The 26195-nt window shown below is 49.8% G+C and overlaps 1 protein-coding gene across 17 annotated transcripts in view; it reads left to right on the top strand.

Annotated features, from left to right (window-relative positions):
* Window positions 1-26195, top strand: part of Epb41l1 (erythrocyte membrane protein band 4.1 like 1) — a 123457-nt gene that overhangs the window by 56111 nt on the left and 41151 nt on the right. For all 17 annotated transcript variants that reach the window (XM_057780454.1, XM_057780453.1, XM_057780450.1 and 14 more), the window contains 5 exons: window positions 17505-17695; window positions 18745-18909; window positions 19589-19693; window positions 20184-20226; window positions 23818-23893. In XM_057780454.1, the coding sequence (XP_057636437.1) occupies window positions 17519-17695; window positions 18745-18909; window positions 19589-19693; window positions 20184-20226; window positions 23818-23893 (566 nt within the window). In that variant the 5' untranslated portion in view covers window positions 17505-17518. The remainder of the gene's footprint in view (window positions 1-17504; window positions 17696-18744; window positions 18910-19588; window positions 19694-20183; window positions 20227-23817; window positions 23894-26195) is intronic.

The following is a 26195-nucleotide window of genomic DNA, read 5'->3' as shown; positions in this document are numbered from 1 at the left end:
GGTTCCTGTTCCAGGCTGGGGTATGTAGAATAGAGGTGCTATGTCCCTGCTCCCCATCCATGACTCCAGATGGAGCTTGTGACAGGCAACATTCAAAGGCTTCTACCTAGAAGGTGGCCCAGAGAAACGCTGCCAGTCTTGGAGCTAGCTTCTGTTGGCCAGCCTGGGGTACCACTCTCCCAGAAACTGATGTATAAAACTTACGGCTCACCAAACACAATCCCTAGGATTTGGGGAACACCCGAAAGCAGTCCTGGAGGAGGCCACTGGGGAGGGCTTTGCTCCTGTTAAAGCATTCACCGGGCCTGTGGCAGTGCCCTGGGCCCAGCTCCATGAGCTTCTTGAAGGGGTCCTTCAAAAGAGCCCCATGGAGAACAAGGCTGGGCCCTGCGGTTCTCACCGAGTTACTGGAGAAAGCAGGCTAATGACTTGTCCAAGGTCACACAGCTACTCTTTGAGAGAGCTAGCACTAATGTATTCATGCCTTGAGCTTTTTGATTAAGGCTGCTCCCTGGCTGCTGCTGTGGTTGTTATTCCATAACCCTCTGCCAGGGGCTATACATTAAAGGCTGGAGGCCATGGCCCCGTTTTAGGAGAGCCCTCACATTGCCTCACAGCTCTTCCTGCTCCCGTGAGCTGAGCAATAGAGGCCAGGTCATAAAGGCCTTGGGTACTCTTGGAGTATACAGAACGGAGAGGACGGAGAGGACGCTGGGGGTCCAGAGGTAGTCTGGGCCTGAGCCGCCAGGGACAGTCGAAAGGTCTCTTGACTGGATAAACTGCAGTGGGAAGGGCCTCTGTTGGCTCTAGCCTCACACTTCCGTGGGCCTAGACTTCTCTGCACTCTTTATTAAAGGGAGGTGACCATTTCAGCCTGGAGCACTACTGGGGACTGTACAATCAGAGAGATGGTATTTACTGAGCACCTAATGTGTGTTGTGCCCCAATAAGTGCTATGTGTCCTCTCCCAGCAACCATGTGAGATAATATTAGACACTTTTGACAGATGCATGGAGGCCCAGAGAGGTTACCTGCCAGAGGCCACACAGCTGGAAAGTATGGGGCTGTAGGAGTCTGCGTTTATCATGACGGTGTTCCTGGGACAGTGTCTGAGAGCACCTGGTTAGTGTCTAGTTGAACTCCGTGATTAGCTGGCAGCCCGGGCTGATCCAGGTAGGGAAGCCCTTGCGCTGAGTCTGTCAGAGAGGCAAGGGTAGTTCTGTGGCTCCAAGGCCTCCAGGAGTAGGGTCAAAGAGGTATGAATGGGAGGGGTTAGCATCAGCCTTCTGCTTGCTAGCTGGCCCTGTCACTTGCCCCCTGCTACATTTGGTAGAGCTCCAGCGGCCAGAAGCCACACAGAGGAAATGTCGAAGCACCGGCCGGGACTGTATCCCCGTCAGCAGGGACCTATGCCTGGCTGGGGGTGGCAGCAAGCTGGCCCTGCTTTCCTTGTAGGAAGGAGACTTTTGGATAAGAATAGCAGCAGCTAACATTTATTGAGCTCTTACTACATGCCAGGAACTATTTTCATTTCTTACGTGTACAACTCCTACATTCCTCACAAAACCCTGTGAGGTAGCAATTTTTCTTCTTCCCACTTTGGAGATCACTTTATAGGTTTACTGAAGGCCGCTGAGGGGTGGGAGAGGCAGGGTGGGTCAGAGCCGCTTCCCAGATATGTGTAGACAGCCAGCCTATACCGTCTAGAGGTTGTTTTCAGTTTTTTTCACTTGGAAGCAGTCATCCAACCAGATGCATGCCATTCCTCAAAAGTCTCAGGTCTAAGCTGGGCATGGGCTCATGTCGGTCATAGCAGCACTTGGGAGGCTGAGGCAGGAGGATTGTCATAAGCTTGAGGCCAGCTTGAGATGCAGAATGAGCTCTAAGCCAGCCAACATTAAGTCACATAGTGAGATTCTGTCAACCAAAAAATGAACAAAAGGAAAGGGCCCACAAGATGGCTTAGTGAATATAAGTGCTTGCCACACAAGCTTGGCGATCTGGGTTCCATCTACAGTGGATGGGAGGACTGACTCCTGAAAGTTTGTCCTGTGACTGCTGTGAACATGCCATGGCACGTGCACATGTGTGCATGCATGCACGCACACACACACACCCCTCTCCCGCTCTATAAGTCATGGATGACAGAGCCATCCTGGCCCTAGAGGTAAGAGTACACCAGAGAGTCTGCCCGTTTTGATGCCCAGAGAAGGCTTCGAGAAGGGCTGGGCCCTTAAGCTGGCCACTAAGAGTTCGAACGCTGTAGGGGTATGGAGGGAAATGGATGCCTTGGAAGAAGAGCAGGTGACACCGGATGCAGGAGACAGAGTCCAGGGAGGGCCCAAGGAGCTGGGAGGTGACTCAGAAAGTCAGCTTGTGCTTGTGTCTCTGAGCAAGCTCTGGAATTCATTCTGCTGGGTACCAGCTCTGTGCCCTTGGAAACGTCACTTGGGAAGCAGGTTTGGGCTTCATTTTCTCCATTTGTAAAATGTGGCTGTGGGACCCTCGTGGTGGTAATTACAGAAAGGCTCGCCGTGGTGCTAGCACATCGCAGCAACTCTATAAGGATTTTCCTCTATCCCTTCTGTCTTAAATGTCAGGCTGAGGTATTTGGACTGGACGTGAGCCTGGAGGTTCTGGGGACCTTTGGAAGGATTTGGCCCGCGGAGGAGTGTGGTAGGATGGTGTTAGGGGAAGGTCGCTTTTGCAGGTGTGTGGACCACAAAGAAGGGGCAGACTGTGACCTTGCCAAGAAGCCTCCTCTTGGAGTCTTAGACTGGGAAGGGAAGAAGGTCGAAGCTGCATGAAGATGTCCCTCCGTGGGATGGCATGTGGCTTGCCAGGTTGAGGGAGGAACAGTATGGTGGTGCAGTGTGAGGGTGGGGAGAGCCATGGGGAATTCATCTTGAGGCTTGGTGAGACAGAGAAGGGCTGGTCTCCTGTCAATCATTCCGTGGGCTAGGCAGCATCTTATTTGAGCATCTGGCTTTTTTCTTTTGAATGAATTCCTTTGGATAAATCCCCATCAGAACTCGTCTATAATAGCAGCAAATTGGGACTAAATGTCCAACAATAGGAAGATGATTGAGAGCGTTTTGGAACATACACTGGATAAAATAATATGCAGTGGCGAACAGCCGCTGATCCACCTCCTCTCAGAGCACGGAGCTGGCTGCTGCACAGCCCCTTGCACCCTTTATGCCTCTCATGCTTATGACTGCTGGGTGCCAGAGGGGCTGTGGCTTCCTTCCTTCTGTGATTGAAAAGGTGAAGACTTGCCTCAGTCTGCCTTGAGGGCGGGATTCATGTTTGACTCCTTTCTGTGTCATTGGCACGTTGCTCTGATCAGAAATGATTGACTGGTGGAAAAGGGAAGAGGGGAAGTGATTTGTTCAAGGTCATGTACTTTTTAAACTTTATTTTCAGTTTGTAAAAAAGACTTATTTTTATTTTATATGCTTGGGTGTTTTGCCTGTGTGTGTGTCTGTGTACTGCATGGATGCCTGGTGCCTGCCGAAGCCAGGAGAGAGCATCAGATGCTCTGGAACTGGGGTTACAGGTGGTTGTGCGCTGCCATGTGGGGGCAGGGAATTGAACTCTGGTCCTCTGGAAGCGACCAGTGCTCCTAACAACTAGGGCATCTTTGAAGCTCTATTTATTGTGTGCACGTGCACATTCATGTGAAGGTCAGAGGATAACCTTTGAGAACTGGTTCTCTCCACCATGTGGGTTCTGGAAATTGAGCTCAGGTGCTCAGGCCTGGAGGTGAGCGCCTTCATCCTCTGAGCCATCTCAAGGCTCCGGTCATGCAGGTTGTAAGATCCAATAGTTGCGACCTCCTTACCACCTCTATTTACCACATTCTTCTCATTTCCTACCCAGTATATATGCTCCTCGACTGACATGGAGCTGCATCCCTATAAACCCGTTGTAAGTAGAGAAAAGAAATCTTACGTTGAGATTCATTGAATACAATGACCCTTCGAGTTGAGCAGCGCAGTGTAGCATAGAGCAGGCTGTTCACCCTCATCATTAAAGGGCTGACTTGGAGCTGGGACTCCCTGTTGTTTCACCCAGCGTTCCCAGAAAGCTTTGCTAGCTCAGGGAAAGATAGAAATTCAAAGTATGGTTTTACTAAATGCGTATTGCTTTCACTTCTTTGTAAAGCCAGGAAACCATCCGTTGAGGATCATCTATAGTAGCGAGGGGAAAAGAATGGAAAGATACCGTGTAAGGACCTGGGACTCTCGCAGAACAGGGCTGAAGTCTTATTTCTATTTTTACCAGCTGCAAGAGTTTGGGGAATCAGCTAATCTCTTGAAGGCTCAGTCCCTCCCCCCCTTTAATGTGGGTAGTCTTCATCCTGCTCTTGAGACTGTTAGAGTCCATGAGTTAAAGTCTTGGGCATTAGCTCGTCCATAATAAAGGATCATGATGAAGAGGTCATAACGTGAAGGTGTTTATGATGCTATTGATGTTAAATAGGAGAAGTCCACAAGACCCACCAGCGTCCAGATTACATCCAGATTATGGATTTTTTTTAATATTTATTTATTATGTATACAATATTCTTTCTGTGTGTATGCCTGAAGGCCAGAAGAGGGCACCAGACCTCATTACAGATGGTTGTGAGCCACCATGTGGTTGCTGGGAATTGAACTCAGGACCTTTGGAAGAGCAGGCAATGCTCTTAACCGCTGAGCCATCTCTCCAGCCCCAAAATTATGGATTATTAGAGACACAGACTGGAGGAAGTCAAGCAGAAATGGAGTCACACGAGTACAATGAGAAACAAATAAGATTGATTCAAACAAATCTTTCTTTAATTTATACTGTTTTTTCTCAGCTTTTTTTTTTTTTTTTTTTTTTTCGAGACAGGGTTTCTCTGTGGTTTTGGAGCCTGTCCTGGAACTAGCTCTGTAGACCAGGCTGGTCTTGAACTCACGGAGATCCGCCTGCCTCTGCCTCCCGAGTGCTGGGATTAAAGGCGTGCGCCACCATCGCCCGGCTCTCAGTTTTTTTTTAACTCTCTCTCTCTTTCTCTCTCTCTCTCTCACATGAGATTTGTGTGAGGCAGACACACAAATGTCACAGTAGTGGAGATCAGCGGACAGTTTACAGGAGGCGGGTCTCAACTCCTACCTTGTTTTGAGGCAGGGTCTCTTTTCCTTCTGCTTGGTTTGTGAACTTCCAGGAGGTTGTCTTGTCTCTGCTTCCCACCTCATAAAAGTATTGGGATTACAGGTTCAAATACCATGTCTGGCTTTTTATGTGGGTTCTAGAGACCCAAACTCAGGTCCTTAGGCTCTTGTGATAAGCGCTCTCGCTCTCTGAGCCGGCTCTCCACCACCTTAGAGGGCTTGCTGTGCTGTGTTAAGTTTAACAAAATTAATGATTCAACCTAATTTTACCTTCTATCTCTACATGGGTTCCAGGGGTGGAGCTTAGAAGTCAGGCTTGCAAATGCTTTTTCCAGTCAAGCTGGCCGCCTGGCCTCTTAGTTTAATTACAGAGATGCAGTGAGATGGCTCAGCTATGGAAAGGTGTTTGTCCCCAAGCCCCATGAGTTTGATTCCCAGGACCCTCTTGATGGAAGTTAGTGAAAACCAGTTCCAAAAACTACCTGACTTTCACATGTGTGCCATGACATGCACACTTATACACACACCCCCACACGCAAATAAATAAGCACAATGTTTAAGAAGCTATCTAAAAACTTGGAGTAATTCAAAAGCTTGTTCTCATCTTCCCCACCATAATCCTACTCTGTAGAAGTAGCCAGATGCAACATAAATCCTCCAAGCGGATTTTCTGTATGGGGGGATAAGGTCCTGAACAGGATTACTGCTTTGTAATTGGTATTTTAATTTAACCATTTATTTCTCCTGTCTGTGAACATGGCAGACACAGTGACATGTGATACCTTGTGGTGACTTTAATGCATCGATCCCAGCTGACCTGCCCCGCCTCCCGTTGACGGACTTCCAAGCTGTTTTCTAGTTTTACCCTGTTCTCAACATGCGAGCTCTGTTGGTGTTTAAACAGTCTCTAGGAATCAAGGGAAGAGAGAAAAGGTAGAAACTGTGAGGCCACAGGTTTCCCTTGAGGATCTGCTGCTTTTTCCTCTTCCTGCTTCCCCCGAGGACCCGTCCCTGTCATCCTCAAAGTGGGGCGATGTCCCAGGGAGACCCCACCTTTTTCTTATCTAGTATGCCCCTCACTTGTGACAGTCTCAACTCCTCTTGGGATGCCGCAAGCTGCCCTCTAGGGTCTCGCTGCCACTTGCGTCTCCAGTTCCAGTGTCCTTGAACAGCTTTGCCTTCTCTGGACCCGGGTTTGTCCATCTGTTTGTGGGGATGCCTTTCTGATCATAGCCGCCATTACACCAGCTTGTATCTGCTGAGTGTCGAATACTGTGCCAAGGTGAGCTTGGGGCCGTGTGGACTTCAGGGTGTTTTATTCTCACAACGCATCAAATGCCTTTGATGTATCAGGGTACCCTTCCCATTTTACCTGCTCACACTGGTTTTCAGAGAAGCTAAATAATGTGTCCGAGGTCACTCGACCTATGGGATTGCAACCCCAGTTCTGGCTCCGTTTTTGAGTCTGTGCCTCCTCAACCAGTCACCTCTCATTGGTGAGATCCAAGCAAAATGATAATTCTGAAAGAATATCATAATGGGACACGAAGATAATTCTAGCTCCCAGGAGGCTGAGGCAGGATGATTTGAAGGTCAAGGAAAATCTCAGCTTCAGAGACCTTGACTCAAACAAATACATCAACAAAACCGTCTTTGTGAGTAAAGAGCCCTGCATGTGTGTGGACGGGGAGGACTGAAACTGCTGTTTCAATTTCTCTGTCCAGAGCAACAGCACTTTTGACAATGTGGTGTACAGCAAGTTAGAGGTCATGGGATGTAGCAGGATTGAGGGAGAAGGAGCTCCGGGCTTTGAGCCAGCCTTCCTGGGTCCAGTCCTGGCTGTTCTCGAGCTGACTAGCTGTGTGACCTTGGCCACCTGATCCAGCCTGGGGAGTAAACCATACACTCTGCATGGCCCTTGCACAGCTCCGATAGGTGAGGTACAGGCCTGAGAGACTTTCAGACAGCCCCGACTAAGGAGGTCTTGGCTGCCTCCTGCAGTTGTCAGTGTGGTTCAAGCGGGAGACGGCTCTCCTCTTTGATGTCCGTACTCTGCAGATCAAGGCTGTCACGTGGTCCCCAGTCCACGCCGGCACATCAGTCTGGCTCCTTCGTAGCCTGTAAAACTTTGGGACAAAAAGCCGTGCTGGCAGGTGGTGGCTTCGTTGTGTCGTTTGATTTTGTTTAATGCAGTTCTCGTGGGTACCGCAGGCCTTTGACAAACTGTTGTCTGCCCGTGCTGCGTTTAGAACTGAGAACCCAGCCGTAAGGATGGCAGGAGGCTCCGGTCTTTTCAGATCATGTGGGCCTAGCTCAGGCAGCACAGCCTGCTCCCTTCCATCATTTTGTTCACGTCCGTCCGGTGTGACTGGAGGAAGCCTGTGCTCAGCCCGGAGGTGGAGGGACCCTGTGGGATGGAGCCCTGCCGCCAGAGGGAGAGAAAACCTCCGGCGTGTGCACTTCTGATGTCTTCTCTTCCGACTTCACAAGCAGTACATGTCCACAGTGGGAAAAGGGAAGCGTACGGGCAAAAGTGAAAAGCCCTGTGAGTGTTAACGGGTTGGCCTTTGAGCAGCGATAAAGGTGTTGAATGTCTCTGGGGCCTTAACTGTGGGGTTTGGCATTGCTAAGTGCTTCGTGAGTGTGATCTGAACCCAGCTCCACATTTACAAAGGCGGAAATCAAGGCACTGAGGAGGGATTGTTAGAGACTTGCTGAAGGTGTGAAGGTGTCCTTCTGTGTCACCTAAGCCGTGTAGACTGTGCTGCTCCCTCTACCCCCTCCCCCCATGCACCAGCATCAAGCAGAAATTCACTAGACGCTTAAGCTGAGGAGGTGCTGACCAGGAGGAGAGGAGAGTTGAGGAACCCCCAGTGTTGAGGCAGGCACCCATACCGGCAAGGACAAAAACTGGTTTCTGCGTTCCCTGAGCTCCATGATGGTTGGAGAAGGGCAGGGGGCTGAAGATTCGTCGCCACCCATCACAGTGGAGGAAAGCGGGGAAGGCAGCTTGCCCACTGTAGCTCCTGCCTTCCCACCAGACCCCCAGAATCAGCAGGCATGGCAGCTTGAGGGTCAGGTCAGTGGGCTAGCCACCTGTTTCATGCATACGTAGTATGGATTTGGAGGTTCAAATGGAGCCCCGAACCCAGGAGGCCTTGTTGCCAGGGAGTGGGAGCGAAGTGTCTCCTTGGCCTCCCCAAAAGAAAGAAGACTGGATAACTGGTTGTTATCTCTTGGTATTTCGGCTGTCTCTTGTCTCTCTCCCCACCTCCTTTCTTGATCCTTCCCCCTTTCCCTGCTCCCTTCCTGCCTTCCTCACTTCTCTCATCTTTCCTTCCTCTTCCCTCTCCTTCCCTCCTTTCCACTGCTGCTTCTCCTGGATCAGATCCCCTAGGCAAAAGTGTTCGGATTTAGAGGAGACAGCCTCACCATCCAGTGGGGACTGCTCCTGGTTTCCTAAGCACACAATGATGCGTTTCTCCGACACACATGACTGCCCTCCCCTCTGTGTTTGGTGGCGCTCTAGCTTTCCGATGGCAGAGTCCTTTCAGACTCTGTAATCTTGTACTGCGGTGGTATTACTCTGACGTGGGAGGCACGTGTGGAAAACAGAACGAGGAAATGGCTTGCCTGGGGGCTCATCAGGTAGGAAATGGCAGCCTTGAAATGAAAACCACTGGTCCAGATTCTGAATGTCACTCTTCCCAGGGGATCTGGTTCTCAGTCTTGAGAAGTCTGCCCTTTGCCAGCAGAAAATGGGCTCCCCCGAGCCCCCCGGCCCGAGGATGCAGAAGTCCCGTAGAGTAGGAAGGCCTTTGAAATCCAGGATCTGGCCCGGCGTATGTCCTTGCGCAAATCAGTGTCTTGGCAGCTGTGGGTTCTCATCAGTGCAGGAAGGAGGATAGTGGCAGGGGCTTGGATAAAAAACCCCGTGTTTCAGGTCTGATAAACCAGAGGAGAGGCTGCCTGGCCAGGAGCTGTGAAGGCTCCTGAGGTGAACAGCCTGGGGAGTCTGGCACCATTACCAGCTGTGTGATCTTGGGCAAAGTCACTTTTCTACTTCTCCGTTTGGAAAATGGAGATTATAAGAGTCCCTGTCACAGGCAATTGTAAGGATTAGCTATGCAAAGTCCATAGATCAAAGCCTGGCACACAGTAAACTATGAATGTTAACTTTGTACAATTTTAATCTTCCCTATTGTTTTGTTTGGAGGCAGTCTCACTTATATAGTGTAGACCAGCCTTGAACTCCTTATCCTCCTGCCTCTACCTCCTGAACCCACACAGGGCTCTGTTTGGTTTTCAGGGGTGGGGTCTTGAAGTTGCTCAGGCTGGTCTTGAACTTGTTTTTACCATATATCTCACTCAATGTTTATAGTTACATATCAAAAATTGCACTGAGGCCTGGCAATAATGTTGAATGAGACAGATCTTTATGGATTATATTGTAGAGGAGAAATAGAAATAAGTAAATGAATCAATAAGTGTAAATTCAGTTTGGGATGATGTCTCAAAAAACCCACTGGAAAAACAGACGAATAAAATATTTAAAATAACATAAGCACAAGCAAGTTAGCATGCTGTAACTATTGAAAGTCAGGGAGAGAGGCAGACAAAGAGCGTACAGAAGGTGAAAGTTGTCTTGCCAAGAGAGGGGACAGAGTCCCTGTTCATGCTAAGGAAGACAAAGCCCTATGTAGGGACAGGCCGGCACAGACAGAGACTGGAATGACAGATTTGCAGTATAGAAGAGGCAGAGCCAGCTGGTGGGAATGGGAGCCAATGCTGGAAAGATGGGCATGGGCCACAGACAAGGGCCTATAGCTTGGCAAGGAGGGTGTGCCTTTTATTTTGATGAGAAGTCATTAGAGTTATTTTGGGTTTATTTGTTGAGCGAGGGCTCACTATGTTGCCCAAACTGGCCTTGAACTAAGATCCTCCTGTCTCAGCCTCCTGAGGGCTAGGATTACAGACTTGTGCTACCACATAGCTAACTGAAGGGGTTGTGTTTTGTTTTATTTTGGTTTTTTGTTTTGTTTTGTTTTTCAAGACAGGGTTTCTCTTGGCTGTCCTAGAACTTACTATGTAGACTAGGCTGGCCTTGAACTCACTGTGATCCATCTGCCTAGGTCTTCCAAGGGCTGGGATTAAAGGTATGTGTCATCACCACTACCATTGGAGGTTTTAATGAGGGTATCTAACTAGACTTCTGATTCCTGTGACTGCTCTTGGAGAATAAATTCTAGGAATGATGGCAGTGAGACCCTGTGTCAATCAGGTTTGGACCTAAACAGTAGCTAGAGGAATTGAGAAAATGATCAAATCTGACTAATGACTAGTCTCATAGATGCTCACACATGCTAGCCCTGATTAGAAGGTTAACCAGATGCCAGCTGATTCATTTTAAAGAGGGGGTACAGTGCCAGGCCAAGTGGATGCTGCCGCAGCTGAGGAGCCGGCTCCCTGCAGATCATCCAGATGTGGAGTTTAGAGCCTGTGAGGGCTGAAGGCTGCTTAGTGGTCCTGTACCGTTGCGGAGCTCCGGATGCTGGCATCCTGCTGAGCCAGCCCTGGCCCAGGCCACACAGGACCTCTCCAGACAGCAGTGGTGTGGATGCTGTTCGCATTCACGTTCTGGCTGACCTTTCTCTTTCCTAATCCTGTGCATTTGCAGCCATGTGTTGGTGTCACCAGCGTGGCCCCACTGGCTGGCCTTTGTCTTGGGCACCATTCTCTTTCTGCCTCTATTCTAGGCAGACATGTCTGCGCTCTCGCTCTGAGTGTTCACTGTTGTGCTATGAGGGGCCTGGGGATGATGGGAAGTCTTTGGCCAGAGCCTGGCCACACAAATGCTCCATGGTGGGAATCCTGTCCTAAACTAGTCCCTGACACTTCTGACTCTTGCAAGGTGACCCACATGGTCCTAGTTCCTGCTCTTCTCCTGGTCAGCCAGTCCCTCCTGCCAGGCAGTCTGGAGCTCCCTTTGCAAGTTTCTTGAGGTGTCAGAGCATCCAGGACTGGCCCTTTGCCCAGATAGTGTCTCTGCCCAAGTGCCCTCCCTGCCTCCACCTCTCTAAATGTTTCAATTCCACTCCACCCCGACCCTAGAAGTCTTCTTTGAGAACCAAGACCACATTCTGAATCACCAGGTCCCTAGACTCTTATGCAAAGCTAAAACATACCCTGATGGATCTAAATCCCTTGCAGGCATCTCCTGGGACAGCACCATCCTCTCAAAGCAGAGAGCTCCATGGGAACTGGCACGTGCTTCCCTCCAGGGGCCCTTACTGTGCCCAGTCTGGCCTGGCCACCCAGCAGCTCTCCCAGTCTGTGCTGTCCTGAGCAAAAACCATGTCCACGTGACAGACCGGCTGTGTCAGAAGCCACAGCCCAGTTCTTGGCTCTCTTTCTATGGCTTAGTGAGAAACAATGCTGTTATCCTCGGGCTTGTCAAAGAAAGATTTTTATTGTAAAGTTTTTTAAAATGTTATTTTTATTTTAATTAATAAACTTTAAAAATAGGCTTAAACAGGATTTATTGATCTCCTTTGCATCTTGTTATCTGAAGCCATGTGTGTCTGAAAAAAAATTTTTAGCCTCTAGGTTTGTCTATTTATTTATTTGAGTCCAGATCTTGCTAAATACCCACTACATAATGCAGGTTGGCTTCAAACTCATAGCAATCCTCCTGCCACAGCCTCCTGAGTGCTAGAATTGCAGACGTGAGCTGTCATACCTAGCTAGCCTCAAGCTTTAAGGCAATCATTTAAAGGTCTAGGCCAGGCATGGCAGCTTAGTGGTTCACACTGTTTATCCCACCTCTCGGGAGGCAGAGGCAAAGGCAGGTTGATCTCTGAATTTGAGGCGAGCCTGGTCTACATAGCAAATTTTGGGCCAACCAGATGTAGAAAGAGGTGGGGGCAGGCAGAGGAAAAGAAAGAAAGAAAAGGAAGGGAAATCCGGGCACGGCAAAAAGGAGGGTCAGCAGAGTTATCAAGACTAGGGCACGGTGACAGGTCCTTGAAGTCCCAGCTGCTTGGGAGGATGAGGGAGGAAGATCCCTTGAGGCCAGGTGTTTGACCGGAGCCTGGTCTCAAGCAAGCCACAGTTAAATAGAAGGAAAATGTTAGTCTGTTCTGTCGCCCAGAGCCGACCACAGCTAACAGTTCGCCGAATGACTGTCCTAGATACTGTTGACTTTCCAAGTTGTTCTGTTCTGACAAACCTATCACAAGTTGAAAGTAAATGCCTGTCTTATGTTCCCATTTTATTGGTAGTATAATATAGACTATCAGGACTTCCCAAAGAGACACCTGGAGACCAGAACTGAGAGTAAGAAATCCATAGTCTCAGAAAGGTTGTCAAGTTGTGAGGGCATGTGTTCTTGAGTGTGCTTCGTTTTTGTTTGTGTGTTGTTTTTGAGACAGGGTATCTCTGTGTAACAGCCTTGGCTGTATTGGAACTCACAGACTGACCTTGAACTCACAGAGGTGAGTTCTACCTCTGCCTCCCAAGTGCTGGGATTAAAGATATGCACCACCACTGTCTGGAGAGTAGGTTTGTTTTAAGAATTAGGAATTATCAGGACACTCAGGGGGTGAAAGTGAACCAGCTTGATGTGGCACAGATAAGGAGGTTGCTGAAGTATTTAGGAACAAAATAACAATCCTAAAAAAACTGTACTGAAATTTAAAGTCCCTGGAAACGATGTGCTGAGTTTTCAAATATAAAATTCTCTGTATTTTAATAAGTTTATTTGTACAATATGCAGTCTAGGTAATTTTAATATGCAATCTTGAGACACATCCACCAAAGGAGAAATAATTGCCACTCGTAGATGAAGAAATGAGGGTGTCGTGATGATTGGAACGAGAATAAATAAATGGCTAATGTGTCAGGAGAATGTGGTACAGGAGCAGAGTGTTTTCCTGGAAGTCTCAGGGCTTTTGTTTGTTTGTTTGTTTTTGGTGACCTCTATCCAGTCCTTGTCTTCCACGGGCCCAGTCTTATCACCACGCCAACACCACGTGTTACCACAATAGCCTCTGTTGAGTACTCTTCAGTTCTTGTTTCCAGTAGATGTGACCCTTGACCCTGGGAGGGACAACACAGTGAGCACAGCACAGCCCTGAAAGAGCCAAGGGGAAAGTACAGCCAGTCAGTGCAGATGCTGCTCGCCAAAGGCATGCAGGGAAAAGAATGTTCCAAGGGGCAGGGCGGTGGTGGCGCACGCCTTTAATCCCAGCACTTGGTGGGCAGAGGCAGGTGGATCTCTGTGAGTTCGAGACCAGCCTGGTCTACAGAGCTAGTTCCAGGACAGGCTCCAAAGCCACAGAGAAACCCTGTCTCGAAAAACCAAAAAAAAAGAATATTCCAAGAGGCGGAAAAAGCATGCAGATCTTGGCTGGGGAAGGGTTCCTGCAAGGGGGAGCAGTTCAGCTGCATGTTTCAGGAAAGAACACAGCCCAGACTGAGAGCTTGAGGAAGGGCTGGGCTACATCACCCAGGTGATGGACCTCAGTGGGTATTTAAGAGCAATGTGCTTCCTTATTTCCCTCGAGCAGAAGTGTTATGTAAGGAGGTAGTTGAAGATTCACGGGGTGTGCTGAGACGAATGTGATGAGAAAGTCGGGATAAAGGAGTTTGAAATTTTAATGCAGGGAATGATGAGCTGTCTGTCAGTTAAGCTGGAAGGTGGGGAGGGGACCGGCGGCAGCAATTCCAGGCAAGCGAAAGTGTTTCTATTCCTGGCTGAAGCTTTGAGTACTGGTAGTTATCTTTTTTCTTTTTTATGGGGGTTGGGGGTCCCCAGCATTTCTTTACCTAGCTGGTGCTCAGCCTAGGCCTGGGCCATTTCTCCTTTGAGGAGGTTCTGTTGGGCTTTTTGCTGGAGGTGGTTGTGTGCCGGGGAGATAGGCTGGAAGGTAAGCCCACTGTTTGAGGAAGTGACTGTCATTCAAGTCCGAGTCTTACTGTGACAGAAGTGACATAGTTTTCAAAAGGTGTCCAGCCCCTCCTACCTATGGCACTGGCTACCAGAGGCTGTGAAATTTGGGGTATTTACCTAAGATTGCTTTCCTAGTTATTTCCAGGAAGACTCAGGTAAGGGGAAAAGTTCCAAGCGTGTTTTGAAGCCCTGAACAGAGGACACAGGCAGGAGAGGAGTGGTTGTACCCCTGGACACTAGGGTCACGTGGACTCTGCCTGTCACAACAGAAAATGTCTGCATAAGTTTTTGGCTTTTTAGAAATACTTTAAAATATTTATTTTATTGTTTGTGTGTGTGTGTGTGTGTGTGTGTGTGGTGTGAGATGGAGACTGTAAGAAGGAGTCAGACATCCCTCCCCAACCCACAGCTGGAGTTACAGGCAGTTCTGAGCTACTTGATGTGGGTGCTGGAACTTGAAATCAGGTCCTTTGGAGGAACAGCAAGTGCTCTTGACCACTAAGCTAACTCTCCAGCCCCTGTCTTAGGATTTTTTATCTGTCATCCCATTGATCGCCAGGGCTGATTCGCCAGGGCTGATTCATTTGGCTGATGTGGCTGGTTAGGCGGGTGTCCCCTTCCTCCCTCACCGCTCCTTTGGCGCCCCTCCCCTCCTGATGCTGTTAATTGAAGAGGAGGACTTTCTTCTAGAACCTCCAAACTAGCTCTCAAGGTCCATTTATGCAAAATTATTTAGAGTTCTGGCCTATTGACCCCGCCTGACCTGAGGACTGGCTACCCTCAAGCACAGGCCCAGAGAAGGTCCTGCGCTAGCAGATAGGACTCAGTTTGACCCTGAGTGGCCTGGGACTCCCTCAGAGCAGCTGCTGTGTCAGAGCTCACGGGAGTGGTGGAGGGTCATGGCTGGAAGAGAGCCTCTTGAGTGAACTACAGTGTGGCCACAGTCCTCCCTTCCTCCCACCTGGCTGCACAGCAGCAGCACCGGGAACATGCACAGCTCCTGTCTGTGACCCCGGCTTTAGCTCAGGAGGACTTCAGTGTGGGCCTATGGCTGGAGGACACCATGGCCTCTTCATGGCCCCAGGCTCACTGTAGTCTGCCTAGTGCCCTTTGCCTTGGGCTAGTCCAGTGCCCATGGGAATGCATGGAGGTACCAAAGAATAAAAATGAATGGCCAGGGGGCTTGCCTAGCATGTCGGAGGCCCGGGATTCAACCCCCATCCCATCCACAAATTTGAGTAAGTAAATAAATTAAAATGTTTTGTTTGATGTGGTTTGGTTTTGGTTTTTTGAGACAGGTCTCATTTTGTAACCTAGGCTGTCCTCAGACTTGTGATAATTCCCCTGCCTCAGCTTCCCAAGTGCTGAGGTGGGACACCACACGTGATGTAAATAAATAAATGGAAGCATTCTGGAGCATGTGTGTGGTTCAGAGTGTTCAGTATGCCTACCTGTCTGAGGCCTCTCATGGTGGACGGTTGAGGAGAGCTTCCCACCAGGTCTTGTGTGGATCTTTCTCATATACTGTGATACAGTGAACTTAGAGAAGGGTCTAGACTAAGGAGTAATAGTTCCCATCCATCATTTATCTTACTCTGTTATATATACATATATGTATATGCATAATCTATTGTATATTACATATATGAAGTATATCACACACACACACACATATTCTGGTTGTGGTCATGAATGACTGCTTTTGCCTTTAAAACAAAACAGACTTACACATCAATGTGCTTACTACAAATACCCAAGTGTCGGATGTGACGGCATACACCTGTAGTCCTATTGTTGGGAAGGCTGAAACAGAAGGGTCAGAGTTCAAGGCCTCAGCTGTTGAAGTGGCTTCGTGGCTAAAAGTGCTTGTAGCACACGGCTGAAGACCTGAGTTGGATCCCCAGAACCCATCATGGAAGGAGACAGTCAGATCCTGAAAATTTGTTCTCCACACACATGCCGTGACGTGTGCATGCACGTTTGTGCACACATGCAACAACAACAATAAAAATTTGAAAAGTAGTTTAGTGCCAGCATGGCCTACATAGTGAGTTCAAGGCTAGCGTGGGCTGTATGATGAGACCTTGTCTCAAAAACAAGAAAAGATCCAAGTAATTCCGAAGTGTCTAGAGCACAAATGATGCTTCCGCTCCTACCCTTCCCATCCCTGTAGGTCTTTCTTGACGGTTGCAAGTGTCCTTCATGATCTCTTACAGGATGAATAAACTATGAAAGCAGCACTGTTAGGATCTGGCTAATTCCAGCAGGACGGCTGGACAGCTGCTCCTTGCTTTTCTCTGCCATCTCATCTAGTGTTTCAAAGAGGAAAGTGTTAAGGACAGCCTGTCCCAGAGATATTCCCCCAAGTCCCTCTGTTTATGGGTGAGTCCCAGAGAGGCAAGGTGACACGTTTGCTGCATACAGGCTGAGCCCTGCTACTCTGAGCGTTCCGTGGGCACACCTCTGAGCGTTCCGTGGGCAGCACCTCTGAGCGTTCCGTGGGCACACCTCTGAGCGTTCCGTGGGCACACCTCTGAGCGTTCCGTGGGCACACCTCTGAGCGTTCCGTGGGCACACCTCTGAGCGTTCCGTGGGCACACCTCTGAGCGTTCCGTGGGCACACCTCTGAGCGTTCCGTGGGCACACCTCTGAGCGTTCCGTGGGCACACCTCTGAGCGTTCCGTGGGCACACCTCTGAGCGTTCCGTGGGCACACCTCTGAGCGTTCCGTGGGCACACCTCTGAGCGTTCCGTGGGCACACCTCTGAGCGTTCCGTGGGCACACCTCTGAGCGTTCCGTGGGCAGCACGTGTGTTTTCTAGTAGTGTCTACCTGTTCTCGTCCACGGGCCCCCATCTTGACGGCATCCTGTGAATCTGGGGCTGGTGTGTGTGTGCGTGTATGTGTGTGTGTGTGTGTGTGTGTGTTTGTGTGTGCAGCTTGGGAAGTGAAGGGAGTTGCTTAAACTCACACACAGGTCTGGAACCCAGGGCTTTCTCAGTTTGCATTTGGTGTGCCCTACATTAACTAAGGGGCTGTCATGTGCTCATGGGCCAGGTGTAGGGGGAGAGTTAGCCTGGCCAGGGCCTTGCTGGTACCCTGTGCAGAACAAAGTGCCCTAGAGAGACCCTCATCATACTTAGAAAGGGTCAAGATCCCAGGTCTGGACCAGGAACTCTGGATTTCTATGTGACTGTGGACACAGAGGAAAGGAAGCTTAAGACTTCCTCAGGAGCCACTAACCCTTCGCCGTCTCGTGCCTCCCTGTCCCTTTGCTCCACCCCCACCCCCTTCTCTCTGGTTCTTTGTCCATTTGTCTCCATCTGTCCCTCACCGCGTGTGGTTCCTGCCCCCTCGCTGTCACTGTATCATCTCCCCCCACCCCATCACATGCTCGCCTTCATTCCAATGCAGGCGTGCTGGTCACCATGACAACAGAGACAGGCCCCGATTCTGAGGTGAAGAAGGCTCAGGAGGAGACTCCACAGCAGCCTGAGGCTGCTGCAGCTGTGACCACCCCGGTGACCCTCACAGGCCACAGCCACCCAGAGGCCAACTCCAATGAGAAGCATCTGCCCCAGCAGGACACGAGGCCTGCTGAACAGGTGTGTACTGGGATCTGGGCTGTCTCTCCTCCCGCCCCACTAGTCCTCCTGGTCCAGTTCGTAGGGCCCTAGTATTTCCTCAGCAGAAAAGGAGAAAAGAGATTCAGATGCATTCATGACTTGCTACGTGCTGGACTCTGGGCAGGGGTCATGATGGTCATTTTATTCTTAATTCCCCAGTCTGCAGAGGGGAGCTGTCATTTCCCCATTTCATGCTGAGAGGATCTGTGACTCAGTGTACCCAGATCCCCAAAGTCACATGTAATACAGCCCCAGAGGTGGAGGTCAGACCCAGAACTGATTCCAGAAACAGTCCTCTCTACTTTAGACTCTGGCCTTTCTACTCAAGCTTGGCAAACCCGGCGGGACCCTGACAGAACTCATCCCCGGAAAACTACAGGAGACTAAAGGCTATTGAGCCCTCCATTCATGACAGGCCCAGAGAGGTGCGGACTTGCCCACACTCTGGAGGGAGCCAGCTCTTCCCTCCATTATGATCCCCATAGCTGTAAGCCTCATGCTAGACCTGGTGACGGGAAGCCGAGAGCACAGTCAGACGCCCTGATGAGTCAAGCACTGCTCTAGGGAGAGAGGCAGGCCAGCTTGGTGGGGAGTTTAGTTCTCTGCGCTGCTCCTGTCTGCAGAGGCTGTCCACGGTAGCAGTAGCCTGTAGGAAGACACGGCCCCCTCAGCTCCCATGAAAATATCAAATTTCTACCCATGCTGGGTAGTGGTGGCGTACGCCTTTAATCCTAGGACTTGGGAGGCAGAGGCAGGAGGATTTCTGTGAATTTGAGGCCAGCCTGCCTGGTCTACAAAGTGAGGTTCAGGACAGCCAGTGCTGTTACAAGGAGAAACCCTGTCTTGAAAAACAAAACAAAACAAACAAACAAAAAAATCACTACCTATATCCACCAACCATAGCCCCCAGCCACCCTGAAGGTCTTGGAAGGTATCACATCTTAATCTAGGGTGCACCTTGGCCTCAGCCACCCAGTCACTTCTCATTGTTTCAAGTTTGCTGACTTCTTTCTTTGTGGGACCCACAGAGCCTAGATATGGAGGACAAGGACTACTGTGAGGCCGATGGCCTGTCGGAGAGGACCACGCCCAGTAAGGCCCAGAAGTCGCCCCAGAAGATTGCCAAGAAGTTCAAGAGTGCCATCTGCCACGTCACTCTGCTCGATGCCTCTGAGTACGAGTGTGAGGTGGAGGTAGGGAGCACCCAGCGCCATATGCCCCGCCCCAGGCCCACTGGCCTCAGTGCCAGGCTAGCTCCTGCACGTCCTGAGTCCAAGCCAACCCAGAGAAGGACCAACTGCGATGTCCGGAGGGGTGGCTTGGCCTGGCACTCCCTTGTACAGATGGTGACACCGAGGTCCATAAAGGGTCGTCACTATTGCAATCTAAATTAAGACCCAACACAGACTGGCACCAGGAAAGGTGTCTCAGGCTGGCTGTGCCTTGGTAAGAATGTCACCATTTAAGGGCTGATATGTAGGGCTGTCCCCGTATGATTCTGAATTCCAGGCTATCTCCTACATGCACACACACACACACACACACACACACACACACCACTCAGCTTTGCATCTTTTGAGGGCATCTTTTCTTCCTCTCACCCCCAACCCTTAGGACTTTGGCTTCTCTTCTTCTTGATTCCTGTCAAGGGGAAATCTCCAACATGCTCCCTTGACAGGGCTCGTAAGGGAGACCTAGATGAGGTGGGCTTTAGAGACGCGCAGAGTGGTGCCAGGTGGCAGAGTGCTGAGGTCCTGCCCAGCCACAGGGAGGCTCATGGGGGCTCTGTGTTTGTCCAGGGAGAGCTGGGTCAGCTCCCTGCCCCACCTGCAGGGGCACCAGCCTCACGGTAGCCTCATCTCTCTTCCTCAGAAGCACGGCCGGGGCCAGGTGCTGTTTGACCTGGTCTGTGAACACCTCAACCTCCTGGAGAAGGACTACTTTGGTCTGACCTTCTGTGATGCTGACAGCCAGAAGGTACCTGGCGGTGGGCAGGGAGGCGGTCCCCCAGACCTTCAGTAGGCATCCTCTGTTTCTGCACCAGCAGCCCTGACTACTCACAGTTCTCTGACCCAGCTCCCTGCCCCCAGTCTTTCCTAAGATACTCACAGACTGGTACCTGGAGAACTATGATGTGGCTCTGTGGGTTCCCCAGGGAATGGAACAGTCCTCAATCAATGCCCCCCGCCCCAGGTGTGGGGGCAGGTGGCTCACTTTCCTTCTAGCGATAGCTGTAGTAGCTGGCCACTGTGGCCATCTCAAGGCAATACCAGCCCTGATGCCATAACCAAACCCCACTGGGGATTCAGGCCTCACTCTCTAGTGCCAAGTAAATCGATCCAGGAAAGAATGTTTCCCATGAGAGTCTGTGGCAGGCCACTTCCGGGTAGTCATCTGTCTCTCCCAGTCCCACTATGCCTACTCCGTCATCTTCCTTCTAAAGGATGAATCTTCAATTCTCTTCCAGAATTGGCTAGACCCCTCCAAGGAAATCAAGAAGCAGATCCGGAGTGAGTACCTGCTCACGGCTGGTGTGTGTGGATGGGCGGGCAGGGCCTGGCTCTAGTGCTCCCGTCTGCTCCCGGATCCCCATACTGCTTCGCCGTACATGGCAGGTCTTAGAGAAGGCAGGGTAGGAATGATGTTGACATTATTTTCTAGGTAGCGAGCCTGAGGCCCAGACAACAGGAATGACAGTACATCACAAATTAGTAAAGAAACTGCAAATGCATTCAGATCAGCTCTGCAGAGGACAAGGGGATAAACCCATGACCCGGAAAGAGCTAGCCTTCTGTCCAAGAGTGGTGTAGCTAGCAACCCGTAACTCAGGCCTGGAGAGTGGCAGCCACTTACATAAACCTACAGAGCCAAGTGCTGGCCGAGCCAGTCTTGAGCCCTGGCCTTTGTCTTGTTCTCTTCAGTGCCCGGGGAGGAGGCAGGTGAGCAGGCCAGCAATCTGTCTTTTCTGGCCCAGAGAGAAGCAGTTTGTTGGGAGGGGGATGAGAAAGCTCTTAGACAGTGGAAGGAGGAGGTTGGTGGCCTCCGCAAACAAGCCTGTAGGAGACAGAGAGCATCTCTGCCTCCACCCCTGGCCTCACCTACCCTGGATATGCTTGGGCTCCTCAGGGTATGGGCTCCTCCTGGATATGCCTGGCCCCCTGGCTGGGAAGCTGTAGCTGAGTCTGTTGCCATGACAGCAGGCAGCTGGCCCAGGGAAGCCAGCTGACTCTACAGGAGTGGGCTTGAGGAGATTTTCTAGTAGGTTCCTGACGGTTGGAGACAAAGAGGCAGGCACATAGGCAGAGCATACTTCTGTGGGTCAGCAGGGTTCTGGGATTGAATTTCAGGTTGCCTTCTAGTAGTGCCTGCCCAGCTGGGAAGCCAGCCTTTCATGCCTGGGGAGAACTGGTACAGATATATGCAGCCAAGTTGCAGAGTTTAATAAGAACCAGTAGCTTGGAAAAGAGGCAACCGGGCCAAATGGCCGGGCCCTAGGGTCTTCCCCAGAGCAGTCCTGGAGGCCCTGCTCACCTGGCTTGACACACGGACTATTGTTCCTGTGACAGCTCAAGCCGTGGCTTCACACGTGTAGCCTTGGTCCCAGGAAGAGCCTCCTCTAGAGAACTGGGAAGTTGGCTCAGGAGAGAAGGTGTTTGCTGCCTAAGCCTGAGGACCTGAGTGCGGATTCTCAGCGTCGACGTCAGCCAGCAGAGCAGCACACATGTGCAATCAGACGAATTCTAGGGGCTTGCTGTCCACAGTCTAGCCACATTGGCAAGCTCCAAGTTCAGTGAGAAACTAGTCTCAGAAAGTTAGGTGAATGTGGATGACCCAGCACTTGTGCAGTGTTAGGGAGCACTAACTGGACTCAGGGTGTACTGAAGAAAAAAGGAAGGACATGCAGGTGAGAAGGAGGCATGTCGGGGTGTCGGGGGAATGGGCATGGATATGATCAGGATACATGATATGTACATATGAAATTCTCAGGATGTGATCAGGATACATGGTATGTATGTATGAAATTCTCAGGATGTAATCAGGATACACGGTATGTAAGTATGAAATTGTCAGGATGTGATCAGGATACATGGTATGTATGTATGAAATTGTCAGGATGTGATTGGGATACACGGTATGTATGTATGAAATTATTAAACCTAAGTGGGGCCGAAGACATGGCTCGATGATTAAAAGCAGTTGCTGCTCTCTCAGAGGACCTGGGGTTGATTCCCAGCACCTACCATCTGTAGCTCCAGTTCCAGGGGAGTCCGATACCCTCTTCTGGCCTGTATAGACAGGGCATGCATATGGTGTGCTTAATACATAGGCAAAACTCTTACATGTATAAAATAAAAATAAATCTTTAAAGCTAATAATATTAGCTGGGCCATGGTGATGCACACCTTTAATTCTAGCACTTGGGAGGCAGAGGCAGGAGAATCTCTGTGAGTTCAAGGCTAGGCTGGTCTACAGAGTGAGTTCCAGGACAGCTGGATCTACACAGAGAAACCATGTCTCAGAAAAAAACAAAACAAAACAATAATAATAATGATAATAATGACAATAATAATAGTAGTAATAATAATAAGGTAGTTAGCATTAGAGGAAGATATCAACCTCTGGCCTACACATGTACGTGAACAAGGTGAAGAACACACACACACACACACACCTGCATGCCCGCATACATGCCTCTTCTCTATTAGAGCTTTGCCTTTGTTCAGTCTCTGAAATGCCAGTCCTGTCCTTTGGACTGCAAGAGAGCAGTTTTGCCTCCTTGCTGTTGTTGCTCACATCTCCTCACCCTTGATGGTGGCTTCATGAGCCCTTATACCCTGGGCTTCTGAGAAAGGTATCCCCCCGCTCAAGCCTCATTGCCTGTCGCCTAAGACACCTTGCACAGGTCCTCTGAGTCTCTGATTCTTCTTGGCAAGTGGACCAGCCATCCCTGCCTCATGAGCTGGGAGTGACGGCAAAGTGACACACCCTTACACATCGCCAGATACAGTGGCTGTTTTCTTCTGGACACATCTTGGATTTGAATTCTAGTTCAAGTCCTAATTCTTCTGTTTAGTAACTGTTCCATACCTCAGTTTCCTCCCTGCAAAGTGGGGTCATGATAACACAGATTTGGGATCACTGAGAGGGTGAAATGGGGTATCTGTCATACTTGTGACACTCACACAGTCCTGCCTCCTGCACCCCGCGTGCACCAGTCTTGAGCACTGTTTGCTGGCACTGCTTTCCTCCTTGAGACGGCTTGTGTCCCCTGATGCTCTGTAAGGGGTCTTTGTGAATGAGAGTCTGGGCTCTGGGGTCAGATGACTACAGTTTAGAAACCCGTTCTCTGTTACCAATTAGTTGATTGATCCTTAAAATGTTTGTCTATGGAAAGGAAACTCAGGTTGGGAAGGCAGGTAGCTCACTGGCAGAGCGCTTGCCTGCTATGTTCATGGCCCTGGGTTTGATTGTGAGTGCTGCAAAAACAAAAACCAACCAAAACAACAACAAAACCAACCAATCAGTCAATAAAAACCTCACTCTCAGGGTGATTATGAAGTTAAATTCCTATGCCTGTGGGGAAAGCTGGTCATTTTTGTTGCCTGGGCCTCCATATTCTCAAAATCATAGTTTAGTGAAGCAATTTGGTGCATACGTGTGGTGTGCAGGGTTACTTTTCTTTCTTTTTTATCTTCTTTCCCATTGTTAGCTCACAACTCTCTCATGAAATGTATTTTATTATGTGTGTGTGTGTGTGTGAAAGAGAGAGAGAGAGAGAGAGAGAGCAAGGAGGAGTGCCACAGCACACGTACGAGGTCAGAGGTCAGAGGTCAGAGGACAACTCTCAGCAGTCTCTCCTTGCCCTGTGAGTTTCAGGGTTTGAACTCAGGTCCTTAAGCTTTCATGGCAGGCATCTCGCGGGCCTCCTCACAAGTCTGTTAGCCTGGGCCTCAGTTTCCTTATCCATCAAATGGGAATGATGTTCCGGGATTGGCTTGTCCTAGAGAGGGAAACCTGTGGAGGTGCTCACAGGCTGGCACATCCTAGACAGCCACTGGGATGACGAGGCCCCTCTGACCTTTCCTGCATTTTCCTCTTAGGCAGCCCCTGGAATTTTGCCTTCACAGTCAAGTTCTACCCTCCTGACCCAGCCCAACTGACAGAAGACATCACAAGGTAAGAACCACGAAGAGAGGAACAGTGAGTGGAGCTGGGCATGCTGGCCCTGGGAGACAGAGACTATGGTGGGAGTGGCAAATGCAGATGGCGTTCCCAGAGAGACTATCTCAAGACAGTAGAGACTTTGAGGAAAGCAGGACCCAAATGCAGCTGACTTTAATCCTGGAGAAGGTGTCAGGGGGTCCATGGGGGTCATTGTGTATTTCAAAAGGCAGATGTACCTAAAATGGTTGTTGTGGTCTGGCAGTATGGTTTATCATGTAAAGGCTCTTGCTATACAAGTCTGGCTCTTGAGTTCAACCCCTGGAACCCATGTAAAGATAGAAGGAAAACAGTCCCCTCAAGTTGTCCTCTGACTTCTACGTACATGTCCTGGCATCATTCCCCACCTCACCCTCTCACTCTCTCTCACATGCGCTCTCTCTCGCTCTCTTTCTCTGCCAATATATTTTTTTTTAAATAATTTTTTTTTTTTTTTTTTTTTTTGGTTTTTTGAGACAGGGTTTCTCTGTGGCTTTGGAGCCTGTCCTGGAACTAGCTCTTGTAGACCAGGCTGGTCTCGAACTCACAGAGATTCACCTGCCTCTGCCTCCCGAGTGCTGGGTTAAAATAATTTTTAATGATTTATTTAACTTCATTTTATGTGCATTGATGTGAAGGTGTCAGATCTTGTGGAACTGCATTTTCAGACAGTTGTGAGCTGCCATGTGGGTGCTGGGAATTGAACCCGGGTCCTCTGCAAGAGCAGTGAGTGCTCTTAACCACTGAGCCATCTCTCCAGCCCTGCCAATATATTTTTAATAATTAAAATGATTTTTGACACACTCTGGGAGTCCCTGGCCTGTGGGAATTGGACCTGAAAGTTGAGTGAAGTTAGATATTTGTGTTTGAAAAACCACACATTTTAAATCTTGACAGTGAATACAAGCTTTTTCTAATCTCAGAGGGGACCCTCTGTGGGCCAGATGACCTGGCACACGTGGTCTGATATTCTGCACAAAGCACTGGTTTGTGGTGTTAAGAAGGAAGGAAGAGAGGCTTGTGTGTGTGGCAGGGAGTTTGGTGTCCTCTGTGCAGGAGAGGTGTGTGGAGGTGAAAGGAGGCACGTGAACCCAGTGGAGGCCGCCTGGGATGCCGGGGTGCACATGGACCACCCAGTTTCAAGTGGCCTGAGGTAGGGACAGCATCCTTCAGGGTGGGAGCTTGCTGGGCCCATCCTGCCTCTGGAAAGCAGAGCAAGGAGAAGCCCCTCTCTTTAATCTTGTCAAAGACATGGGCTCGTTACATGGCCTCCTGCTCTGGCACCCGTCACATCATGGGACTTACACCCAAAGTAAGACACAGGCGTGGAGTTCTTCTGCGGAGGGCGGGACGGCTAAGCTGCCCTTGCCCTCCCTCTAGGTTCCTTACTTCTCTTTCTTTTTTCTTTTGTTGGGGGTCCTGGGACTTGAACCTAGGGCCTTGTGAGTGCTAGATAAGCCCTCTGCATAAGCGGTATCTCCACCCCTCTTTTATTTAGAAATTTTAATATTTATTTTTATTTATGTGTACATGTCTGTGTGAAGGTACGCCTTGTGTGTAGCGGCCAGAAGCGGGTTTCAGACCTCCTGGAGCTAGTGTTTCAAGCAGTTGTGAACCACTCTGCTGGGCTGTGGGAACAAAACACAAGTCTTATGGAAAAGCAGTATGTGCTCTTAACCACTGAGCCATCTTCCCAGCTCCACTTTTTAAGAAATTTTGAGACAGTCTCATTAATTTTCCTGGGCTGGCTTTGAACTTCTGACCCTCCTGCCCCAGCCTTCTTAGTGTGAAGCTATAGGCCTATACAACCAGCCTTGGATATCAGGTCCATTTTTAATGCCTGATACCCATTGACTAAGCAATATACCAAGTTCAAGATGCTGCCTCTGGCCTTGGGAGAGATGACAGACGTTCCTGCAAGAGAGCAGGTCCCAGGCCTTGGCTTCATTAACCCCTCTCTAAGCCCTGAGGTCTGCTTGGGGCCAAGGTGACAGCAGCCATATCCCAGTCCAGAGCTTTAGGCCAACACAGCCACTAGAGAGTGTCTTCTCTGTGTCAGAGCCTGGGTCTTGGGCTTCCAGAGACACCAGGGGGAAGGGTAGCCCTGTCCAGCACAGATGGCTCCAGAAGGTAGGGTCGTAAGAGCAGCTGATTTAGTCAAAAATAGTGAGGCCCAAAATAAACCAGTCAGAATGACAAATTTATTGAAATGAAAGATTGGCTGGAGCGCTGGCAATGATTTTTAAATTTTTAGACTCTTGAACAAAATGTCATAGGC

Source organism: Chionomys nivalis, chromosome 9, assembly GCF_950005125.1.
Source record: "Chionomys nivalis chromosome 9, mChiNiv1.1, whole genome shotgun sequence".
NCBI classification, from domain to species: domain Eukaryota; kingdom Metazoa; phylum Chordata; class Mammalia; order Rodentia; family Cricetidae; genus Chionomys; species Chionomys nivalis.
Note: the sequence above shows the minus strand (reverse complement) of the source record. Positions and strands in the feature narration are given on the sequence as shown.